The sequence below is a fragment of the Nerophis ophidion genome, linkage group LG12 (assembly GCF_033978795.1).
Source record: "Nerophis ophidion isolate RoL-2023_Sa linkage group LG12, RoL_Noph_v1.0, whole genome shotgun sequence".
NCBI lineage: Eukaryota > Metazoa > Chordata > Actinopteri > Syngnathiformes > Syngnathidae > Nerophis > Nerophis ophidion.
In genome coordinates, this window is record NC_084622.1 from 30,257,960 (window position 1) to 30,269,852 (window position 11,893).

The 11,893-nt window shown below is 38.3% G+C and overlaps 2 protein-coding genes across 5 annotated transcripts in view; one reads left to right on the top strand and one right to left on the bottom strand.

Moving 5' to 3' along the window:
* Positions 1–11,302, bottom strand: part of gan (gigaxonin) — a 34,979-nt gene extending 23,677 nt beyond the window's left edge. The window contains exon 1 of the mRNA XM_061917339.1: positions 11,177–11,302. Coding sequence (XP_061773323.1) covers positions 11,177–11,197 — 21 coding nt within the window. The 5' untranslated portion in view covers positions 11,198–11,302. The remainder of the gene's footprint in view (positions 1–11,176) is intronic.
* On the top strand, positions 67–5,306 carry acd (ACD shelterin complex subunit and telomerase recruitment factor). 4 transcript variants are annotated; one of them, XM_061917344.1, is made up of 3 exons: positions 67–1,353; positions 1,418–1,482; positions 3,513–5,306. In XM_061917344.1, the coding sequence occupies exon 3, from the start codon at positions 3,578–3,580 to the stop codon at positions 5,174–5,176; it is 1,599 nt and encodes a 532-aa protein (XP_061773328.1). In that variant the 5' UTR covers positions 67–1,353; positions 1,418–1,482; positions 3,513–3,577; the 3' UTR covers positions 5,177–5,306. The 4 variants fall into 4 exon arrangements, with proteins under 4 accessions (XP_061773328.1, XP_061773327.1, XP_061773325.1 ...); XM_061917343.1 differs by having other exon boundaries at positions 67–426; positions 1,348–1,482; XM_061917341.1 differs by having other exon boundaries at positions 67–323; positions 1,348–1,482.
* Positions 11,303–11,893: the final 591 nt, after the last annotated feature.

Below are 11,893 nucleotides of genomic sequence, written 5' to 3' on the forward strand. Positions count from 1 at the left end.
TAATGCACATTTTCTCGAACATTAAATATCTTGCTGTCCCTGAACATACCCTCAGCTTGGCGGAAATACGTAGCTATGCAGCGTTCAAATCTTCACGACCATTTTTTTTTCTTAGAGCATTTCATTATGAATCGAGGCGTATTGTGGACATACTTGAAACGAAAATTCGAGTATGTACCCGAGAAGTTTAGATTGACGGATAAATAGTCGATTATGTGATAAAAAGCAAGTAGAAAAAGCCAAGTGGAACGTACCCATTTGTCAGTTTGACCCTGGCGGTAGGAATGGATGGATGGACCTAAAACTAAGTACTTCCGGATTTTGTAAGTAAACTTCGTCGCTGTATTCAGTGCAAATTAAGAAAATGGAAAGATGGATGTTTCTATTTCACCCAAAAATTCAAACATCATATAGAAAATCGTAAAGGTAAAGACACTTTACTGCAAATCATACTAATGGACGAGCCAACACGTTAAACTTAAGGGGCTGATTATCCTCGTACTGTTTTCTTTTTTTTTGATTGATACTTTTATTAGTAGATTGCACAGTTCAGTACATATTCCGTACAATTGACCACTAAATGGTAACACCCGAATACGTTTTTCAACTTGTTTAAGTCGGGGTCCCCGTTAATCAATTCATTGTCACATACATTTCCACTCACATATTGTATTATACTTAGTCTAGTTAAAGCAGGGGTCACCAACGCGGTGCCCGCGGGCACCAGGTAGCCCGTAAGGACCAGATGAGTAGCCCGCTGGCCTGTTCTAAAAATAGCTCAAATAGCAGCACTTACCAGTGAGCTGCCTTTATTTTTTAAATTGTATTTACTTACTAGCGAGCTGGTCTCACTTTGCTCGACATTTTAATTCTAAGAGAAACTAAATTTTAAAGGCCTACTGAAACCCACTGCTACCCACCACGCAGTCTGATAGTTTATATATCAATGATGAAATATTAACATTGCAACACATGCCAATACGGCCTTTTTAGTTGACTAAATTACAATTTAAAATTTCCAGGGAGTTTCGTCTTGAAAACGTTTTGTAATGATGACGTGTACGCAAGACATCACAGGTTTTTAGGAAGTATGAGCGCTGCGCACACACACAGCTAAAAGTCGTCTGCTTTAACGGCATAATTACACAGTATTTTGGAGATCTGTGTTGCTGAATCTTTTGCAATTTGTTCAATTAATATTGGAGAAGTCACAGTAGAAAGATGGAGTTGGGAAGCTTTAGCCTTTAGCCACACAAACATACGGTGATTCCTTGTTTAAAATTCCTGGAGGTGAAACTTAACTATGGATCAAGCAAACATGAATCACGACGGAATGTCAACCAGCAGGTTTCGGTGAGAAAATTGTGGTAAAAAGTCGCTTCTTACCGGAGAAAAGCTGAGCTTCTGCTGTCCATAGCTGCCGTCGACTCCCCTGAGACAGCGGCGTTAAGACACTTGTGGAGACCCACCTCCGACTATCAGGTAATATTAAACTCACTAAATCACTAGCAACACAATAGAAAGATAAGGGATTTCCCAGAATTATCCTAGTAAATGTGTCTAAAAACATCCCCAATGCACGGCGTAGTGGGTAGAGCGGCCGTGCCAGAAACCTGAGGGTTGCAGGTTCGCTTCCCACCTATTAACATCCAAAATCGCTGCCGTTGTGTCCTTGGGCAGGACACTTCACCCTTGCCCCCGGTGCCGCTCACACCGGTGAATGAATGATGAGTGAATGTTTGGTGGTGGTCGGAGGGGCCGTAGGCGCAAACTGGCAGCCACGCTTCCGTCAGTCTACCCCAGGGCAGCTTTGGCTACAAATGTAGCTTACCACCACCAGGTGTGAATGAATGATGGGTTCCCACTGCTCTATGAGCGCTTTGAGTATCTAACAATAGGAAAGCGCGATATAAATCTAATCCATTATTATTATTATTATTATTATTATTACTTATTTTTATTATTATTTTTTTTTTGTAGTCCGTCGCTATAATATCCTCAAACAAGAATCTTTCATCCTCGCTGAAATTAATGGGGAAATTGTCGTTTTCTCGGTCTGAATAGCACTTTTTGTTGGAGGCTCCCATTAAAGTCAATGTGAATATGTAAGGAGCCTCCGCACTTGTGACGTCATCGTCTGTGACTTCCGGTAGAGGCAGGGCATTTCTCTTAGCACCGAATGTTGCGAACTTTATCGTGGATGTTCTCTACTAAATCCTTTCAGCAAAAATATGGCAATATCGCGAAATGATCAAGTATGACATAGAATGGACCTGCTATCCCCGTTTAAATAAGAAAATCTCATTTCAGTAGGCCTTTAAAGACTTGGTCTTCACTTGTTTAAATAAATTAATTTATTGTTTTACTTTGCTTCTTATAACTTTCAGAAAGACAATTTTAGAGAAAAAAAATACAACCTTAAAAATGATATTAGGATTTTTAATCACATATACCTTTTTACCTTTTAAATTTCTTCCTCTTCTTTCCTGACAATCTAAAATTTAAAGCCCACCAGGCTGCACCAAACTTTTGGTGCCTTGTTGACACAGAAAGGTACAGTGGTGTATGCGCAGCAGCTATGAAGGTTGCAAGCCTGTTTGGTTCAACTTATCTTTGTGAATCAGCCTTTTCTGACATGAACTTCATCAAGAACAAACACAGAACACGCCTCACTGATGCACATCTGCAAGAGTCACTCAGAGTTGCAGTGTCAAGTTACACACAGAGTACAACACACTAGTTAGCAGCATGCAATGCCAGGCTTCCCCCTAACTGACAAAGAAACAGATAACATATTTGGTGTCCAGTTCAAAGTGTGACATGATTTATTTAAAAATTTCAGAGTTGACATTTGTATTTTACATGAGTTATTATTTGTACAAACATGGTGCCAAGTATTTCATGAGTTATTATTTGTACAAACATGGTGCAAAGTATTTCATGATTTGATAAAAAAAAATGTTAGTGGCTAGCTAGTTAAAATGGGATATTGTGATTTCATAAGACTGTCTTAGAAGTGATCATTTGAAAATGTTCAATTTGAAAAATGTGCACTTAGAGAAAATATAAACATAAAGTGTTGCATATTGATATTTATCTGTTTCTGTATATATTTATTTTGAGAAATCATTAAGGGGATCAGTGTTTCCACAAAGATAAATATCATTAATTATTAATAATACCATAGAGTTAAAGGTAAATTGAGCAAATTGGCTATTTCTGGCAATTTATTTAAGTGTGTATCAAACTGGTAGCCCTTCGCATTAATCAGTACCCAAGAAGTAACTCTTGGTTTCAAAAAGGTTGATGACCCCTGAGTTAAAGTATGCTTTATTTGTTTTAGTAATGTTTACCAAGTTACATCAAGGAACGTTTACTCAATTTAAAATGTCAGAATAGGAATAGTGTTTCAATGAATAAAGTTCACTTTCTGTGTTTAAAGTGTCAGCATGATACAATAATATAAAATGTGGAGCAATGGATCAAATACTAATATTCTGTTTGTTCTATAGGTAACAGGCGATCATTATTCTTTGCCCGGCGGACGAGGGCCGGAGAAAAAAGGTGAAACTAAAACATGCATCGTTCTGCTTGGAACCAACTGTCTCCATGGATAGAAAGGATGATCCAGAACTATAGCACTGAAGAGGAAAGCAGAGGTCGTGTGCGATTAAAGGCTCATGTCACCAACGTGGGCCAGATGTCTCAGTCCCAGGCCCAGAACCTGGAAGGCCCCATAGGGATGCTTTTCCTGTCCGATGGAGTAGTGCAGATCCCTGCCATTCTCACATCAGCCTTATGGGAGGAACTTCAGGAAAATTGGGAAATGGAATGTTTCACCAGTCTGCTTAACAACACTGTTTCAATTAGTGACTACCGGCTGCAGTTTCACATGGGCATGGAAAGCACCAGATGTAGATTCTTCTTATCAGTTGGAGAGCTGGTCTCAAATTCGGCCGGCACAGTTAAAGAGAGAATGCCCTGCTGCACCTCTCTGCCCTCTGTCCGGCAAAAGATCTTTGACACATGGAGGTCGCTTGTGGTCCAGGATAGGCAGGAATCTCAAAACAGCCAGACTGGGTTTGACCTGACAGAGTTGCTGGGGCAGTGGCAGGAAGATTTTTTCCAGACAGTGATGGATGACATCCAGGAGAAACTGACTGGGACTACAAGCCGGCAACCTTCCACATCGCTGACTCAACCGGGCTTGTTCAGTGCCACGCGTTGGGATGCTGAACGGGTTCAAGATAAGGGCCTGGAATGTTTCAGCGTTCCAATGAAGTGTCTACTCGTCCCAGACAGAGATGAGCAAAGCACAAATGTAGCTATATTGACACCCGATGCGGATGAGGAGTTGGATTTACACATTTGTGATCGTACTCAATCACCTGTTCATGCTGCTGAGGGGCAAACAGAAACTCACACAGGTGGAGAGGAAGAAAACATCTGGGCAAATGACAGGATCAGTCTAGATATGATTAATAAGGACATCATACCTCTAGAAAATCCTTGGCACTTTTTCCCAGCACCATTTAGCTTGTCAGCTTCTTCCGATGAGTCACGAGAAACAACCCATGAACACTTGATTCCTCCGCAGCAAGAAAAGGGTCCTGAGAACAGCACCAGCACCCAACTGACTGCAAACGCACAATCTGAAGGCAGCACTTCCCAGCATAGCAAAGAAGATCACAGCGTTTTACCACCGTTCCAAAAAGAGCCGCCCTCATCCGGCAACAACAACACAGAAACGCAACACGTTCACGCCGCTTCCCAAGAAAAAAAGACTTTTGTTGAGAATGTGGACACACTTGAAGTGACGGTGGAGACACAACATAGGAAGTCAAAGAGGAAAAGGGAACTGGAGTCGGTGCAAAAAGCACACAACACAGTCGTAGTGGAGGAAGAAGAAGACGTTTGTCAAAGTGTGAGCCCTCCATCTTGGCTTTTTGACTCTGTGGTAGGTTCAGGAACCGATGATGGCAGCGTTCAGGCTCAAAACGTGAGTGCAGAAAGAAGAAAAACCTCTACTGTTCACAGTGATGGCCGCCTGTTCTCATATACGTACACAGTGTCCGGGCAAGACCTGCATGACTTTGCTCAGTTTAAAGTGGAAGATGCTCTGCTGCATTGGGCTGTCAAGTATCTTGTTGTTCCAAAGCAGGCAACACATCTATGAACAGCATTGCCTTTACTGGAACTCCACCTCTTTTCCAATTTTATTACATTAGATAGTACAATTTTAACTCAAAGATGTTTGTGTTGAAATCCAATGCATCTTCTGAATAAAACAATGTTTTTTTAGTAAAGGAGTGTGACACTTATAACCATTTTGCTTGTTTCTCTTGAGTAGCCTCATTTAGGTTAAAGCTCTGAAGGAGGCATGCAATTCCATAACAGGTTAGAGGGGTTATGGCACGCCTTGACATAATTGTAAATGCATATCAACCATTCCATCCATCTATTTTCTACCGCTTGTCCCTTTTGAGGTCGAAGGGAGGTGCTGGAGCCTATCTCAGCTACAATGGGCGGAAGGCGGGGTGCACCCTGGACAAGTTGCGACCTCATCGCAGGGCCAACACGGATAAAATTCACTCACTCGAGCCAATTTAGTGTTGCCAATCAACCTATCCACAATTGACTTATTTTAATATGTTCTAGTATTTTGTTCAGTTGGTTAAACGTACACAAAAGTAATGTTGAATCAACTGTCCATTCATCCATCCATTTACTACCGCTTATTCTCTTTGGGGTCGCTGGACCCTATCTTAGCTACAGTCGGACGGAAGGCTGTGTACACCCTGGACAAGGTCGCCACCTCATCGCAGGGCCAACACAGATAGACAGACAACATTCACACTCACATTCACACACTAGGGCCAATTTAGTGTTGCCAATCAACCTATCCCCAGGTGCATGTCTTTGGAAGTGGGAGGAAGCCGGGGTACCCGGAGGGAACCCACGCAGTCACGGGGAGGACATGCAAACTCTACACAGAAAGATCCCGAGCCCGGGATTGAACCCAGGACTACTCAGGACTTTCGTATTGTGAGGCATACGCACTAACCACTGTATCACCGTGCTGCCCTGAATCAACTGTTTTGTGTTTAATTAATACAACAAATTTGTCGGAAGCGGGCTGATATCAAAACATGTGTTGGTCTTTTTTTATTAATGCAAAATTTTGCAGTAACTGGATATTTGAGATGTTTGGCATTCTTCTAACTATACAGTAGGTGTCACCAAAGTTTTGACAAAGTTTAACTACACACAGACGGGAAAACGAAAAGAAAGTGGAGGAAACCGGCTTTCCAGTGTCAACATGATCCACGTCTAGAAACTCTTCAAACTTAAAGTGTTTACATTGTACAAATAAGAAGAACCATGATAAACATCCATTCATCCCTTTTTTACCTTTTGTCCTGTTCGGGGTGGGGGTGCTGGAGCCTATCTCAGCTGCATTCGGGCGGAAGGCGGAGTACACCCTGGACAAGTCGACATATCATTCTGAATTTATTTTATCCATTCATTTTCAAGATAATCTTACTCATCTCACCATGTTGTAATTTTCCTGAAGGAACTCTCCTGACGGAATAAATAAAGTACTATCTAATCTTATCTAATATGAAATATAACTTACCTCACCAATTATTTATTTGTATTATTAGTTATGGAGTATATTGTGAATAAATTGAGAACAGGAAGTGTTAGCAACTGCTATGTAAAGGAAAAGGGCTAGGATTAAATGAACTCTGCTTCTTCTTACTCCTTTTCGAACACGTTGAATAGAGAATCTGGAAATTGCGATGTATCATGTTGTATGCTTGCATGTTCGAAATAAACATAAACATGTTGTCTGTCTGTCTGTGTTGGTCCTGTGATGAGATAGCGACTTGTCCAGGGTGTACTCCACCTTCCACCCGAATGAAGCTGATATAGGCTCCAGGAACCCCCACGACCCCAAAAGGGACAAGCGGTAGAAATGGAAGGATGATTTGTAATAAATTTGCCAAAAATTCACATTGTCATAACGGGTAGTGTGAGTAGAATTTTGAGGACAAAATTAATCGGTAGGAAATGGATGGATGATCATGACTTAAATAAAAAAGTATCAGTATTGACACTTTTCTAATCGGAAGCTAACTTCAGTTTCGTTTCAAAATGCCGGTAAATTAGCGGTCACAAATAAAGTATACCACACTAATTTTTATCAATAGAGTGACTTGCATCCTGCTGTTAGTGTATGCCTATAGAACAGGGGTTACCAACGCAGTGCCCGCGGGCACCAGGTAGCCCGTAAGGACCAGATGAGTCGCCCGCTGGCCTGTTCTAAAAATAGCCCAAATAGCAGCACTTACCAGTGAGCTGCCTCTATTTTTTAAATGTTATTTATTTACTAGCAAGCTGGTCTCGCTTTGTTCGACATTTTTAATTCTAAGAGAGACAAAACTAGAATAAAATTTGGTCTTCACTTGTTTAAATAAATGTATTTATTTTTTTACTTTGCTTCTGATAACTTTCAGAAAGACAATTTTGTAGAAAAAATACAACCTTAAAAACGATTTTAGTATTTTTAAACACATATACCTTTTTACCTTTTGAATTCCTTCCTCTTCTTTCCTGACAATTTAAATCAATGTTCAAGTATTTTTTTTTATTGTAAAGAATGATAAATACATTTTATTTTTATTCTTCATTTTAGCTTCTGTTTTTTTGACGAATAATATTTGTGAAATATTTCTTCAAACTTATGATTAAAATACAAAAAAATTAGTCTGGCAAATCTAGAAAATCTATAGAATCAAATTTGAATTTTATTTAAAAGTCTTTTGAATTTCTTTTAAAATTTTTGTTCTGGAAAAACTAGAAGAAATAATGATTTGTCTTTGTTAGAAATATAGCTTGGTCCAATTTGTTATATATTCTAACAAAGTGCAGATTGGATTTTAACCTATTTAAAACATGTCATCAAAATTTTTAAATTAATCTTAATCAGGAAAAATTACTAATGATGTTCCATGAATTCTTTTAATTTTTTCAAAAAGATTCAAATTAGATCGTTTTTCCTCTTAATTTTTTTCGGTTGAATCTTGAATTTTAAAGAGTCGAAATTGAAGAAAACTATGTTTCAAAATAAAAAAATTTTTTTTCGTGTTTTCTCCTCTTTTAAACCGTTCAATTAAGTGTTTTTTCATCATTTATTCTCTACAAAAAACCTACCGTAAAAGGAAAAAAATTGTACGACGGAATGACAGACAGAAATACCATTTTTTTTTATATATAGATTTATTTATTAAAGGTAAATTGAGCAAATTGACTATTCCTGGCAATTTATTTAAGTGTGTATCAAACTGGTAGCCCTTCGCATTAATCAGTACCCAAGAAGTAGCTTTTGGTTTCAAAAAGGTTGGTGACCCCTGTTATAGAGACATGAAAATTAGGTATGTTGACCCTTCTTCTCTTCATATATCACATCAACCACCTGCCTAATGGCTCATGAGAATTTTGGTGAAGTATACGTTACCTAAATGCTTCCGTAGATAGTTTTATACAAATTATTTCCAAAAATATGTAATGAGAGTAGTTTAATTCGAATATTCCTATCATATTAACGCAGTAGAATCGGTGTGAAACACCTTTCATGGGGAAACAATAAGCTTTTGGAAACTAGCTGGCTCCTGCACGTGTGTTTACCTGTCACACCTGTGTTGCCAGTTGGGAAATAACCGTAGACCAGGGGTCACCAACGCGGTGCCCGCGGGCACCAGGTCACCCGTTAGGACCAGATGACTCACCCGCTGGCCTGTTCTAAAAATAGCTCAAATAGCAGCACTTACCAGTGAGCTGCCTCCATCTTTTTAATTTTTTTTATTTACCAGCAAGCTGGTTACGCTTTGCTCGAAATTTTTAATTCTAAGAGAGACAAAACTCAAATAGAATTTGAAAATCCAAGAAAATGTTTTAAAGACTTGGTCTTCACTTGTTTAAATAAATTCATTTTTTTTTTTTACTTTGCTTTTTACAACTTTCAGAAAGACAATTTTAGAGAAAAATGACAACCCTAAAAATGATTTTAGGATTTTTAAACACATACATTTTTACCTTTTAAATTCCTTCCTCTTCTTTCCTGACAATTCAAATCAATGTTCAAGTAATTTTATTTTTTTTAATTTGTCTTCACTTGTTTAAATAAATTCATTTATTTTTTTTACTTTGATTTTTATAACTTTCAGAAAGACAATTTTAGAGAAAAACTACAACCTTAAAAATGATTTTATGATTTTTAAACACATACATTTTTACCTTTTAAATTCCTTCCTCTTCTTTCCTGACAATTTAAATCAATGTTCAAGTGTTTTTTTTTTTTTATTGTGAAGAATAATAAATACATTTTAATTGAATTCATCATTTTAGCTTCTGTTTCAAACTTATGATTAAAATTTAAAAAAAATTATTCTGGCAAATCTAGAAAATCTGTAGAATCAAATTTAAATCTTATTTCAAAGTATTTAGAATTTCTTTTAACATTTTTGTTCTGGAAAATCTAGAAAAAAATAATGATTTGTCTTTTGTTAGAAATATAGCTTGGTCCAATTTGTTATATATTCTAACAAAGTGCAGATTGGATTTTAACCTATTTAAAACATGTAATCAAAAATATATATTTATTGTGAGAAATCAGTAAGATGATTAGTTAAGTGAAGTGAATTATATTTATATAGCGCTTTTCTCAAGTGACTCAAAGCGCTTTACATAGTGAAACCCAATATCTAAGTTACATTTAAACCAGTGTGGGTGGCACTGGGAGCAGGTGGGTAAAGTGCCTTGCCCAAGGACACAACGGCAGTGACTAGGATGAGCGGGAATTGAACCTGCAACCCTCAAGTTGCTGGCACGGCCACTCTACCAACCGAGCTATGCCACCTGCAAAAGATAAATAGAATTAGTTATTAATAATAACAGTTAAAGGCCTACTGAAATGAGATTTTCTTTTCGCGATATTACCATATTTTTGCTGAAAGGATTTAGTAGAGAACATCGATGATAAAGTTTGCAACTTTTAGTGGCTAATAGAAAAGCCCTGCCTCTACCGAAAGTCGCAGACGATGACGTCGCCCGTTGAGGGCTCCTCACATCCTCACATTGTTTTTAATGGGAGCCTCCAACAAAAAGAGCTTTTCGCACCGAGAAAACGTCAACTTCCCCTTTAATTTGAGCGAGGATGAATGATTCGTGTTTGAGGATATTGAAAAAAAATAAGAAATAAAGTCAAAAAAAAAAAACGCGATTGCAATGGGACGGATTCAGATGTTTTTAGACACATTTACTAGGATAATTCTGGGAAATCCCTTATCTTTCTATTGTGTTGCTAGTGTTTTAGTGAGTTTAATAGTACCTGATAGTCGGAAGGGTGTCTTGAGGCCAGTGTCTGATGGAAGTCGACGGCAGCTTTATGGACGGCACAAGCTCAGCTGATCTCCGGTAAGTGGTGACTTTTTACCACAATGTTCTCACCGAAACCTGGTGGTTGACATTTGGTCGGGATCCATGTTCGCTTGACCGCTCTGATCCATCGGAAAGCTTCACCTCTGGGAATTTTAAACAAGGAATCACGGTGTGTTTGTGTGGCTAAAGGCTAAAAGCTTCCCGACTCCATCTGTCTACTGTGACTCATCCATTATTCATTGAACAAATTGCAAAAGATTCAGCAACACAGATCTCCAAAATACTATGTAATTATGCGGTTAAAGCAGACAAGTTTTAGCTGTGTGTGTGTGCAGCGCTAATTTTTCCTGATAGTCCGTGACGTCACGCATACACGTCATCATTCCGCGACGTTTTCAACAAGAAACTCCCGGTAAATTTAAAATTGCAATTTAGTAAACTAAACCGGTCGAATTGGCATGTGTTGCAATGTTAATATTTCATCATTGATATATAAACTATAAAACTGCATGGTCGGTAGTAGTGGGTTTCAGTAGGCCTTTAAAGGTAAATTGAGCAAATTGGGTATTTCTGGCAATTTATTTAAGTGTGTATCAAACTGGTAACCCTTCGCATTAAACAGTAGCCAAGAAGTAGCTCTTGGTTTCAAAAAGGTTGGTGACCCCTGCTGTAGACAAATTATCGTAACAGAAGCTTAAAATGATCCTATGGTTAAGAAAATCATCATACTTACAATTTTGTGACAATAAAACATTCAAATAAGGTCGGGGAAACACTGCCACGCTGAGCCGTGTGGACAACCCGGTTCTGGAGTTGGTCCCAAACACGGCGGTCTGTAGTCACGTGAAAGGCTTTTGGCCAATCATTTAAGAAATGGTCTGACCATACTCTCTGATTGGTCGACAGTCCCTTGCATGACTCCCGGGCGCCATGTTGTAGACAAACTCTGAAACCGGTTTGGCCATAATGTCTTTACAGGGCTGTGATGTCACCAGCACAACAGCGTCCCCAACTGGCTGAAAAGAGGCATGTGAGACAATGCACGTCATCAGGCAGTGCAGGATAACTTCTTTATGTTTGTTTATAGCAGGGGTGGGAAATTAATTTTTATTAATATCATTTCGCTTGAAGGTATACCAAGGGGTACGTGAGATTTTTTTTTAAATATTCTAAAAATAGAAACAATTAAAAAAACCTTTATAAATACATTTATTGAATAATACTTCAACAAAATATGAATGTAAGTTCATAAACTGCGAAAATAAATGCAACAATGCAATATTCAGTGTTGACAGCTATATTTTTTGTGGACATGTTTCATAAATATTGATGTTAAAGATTTTTTTTTTTTTGAAGAAATGTTTAGAATTAAGTTCATGAATCCAGATGGATCTCTAAGACAATCCTCAAAGAGGGGACTTTAAGTTGATGATTACTTCTATGTGTAGAA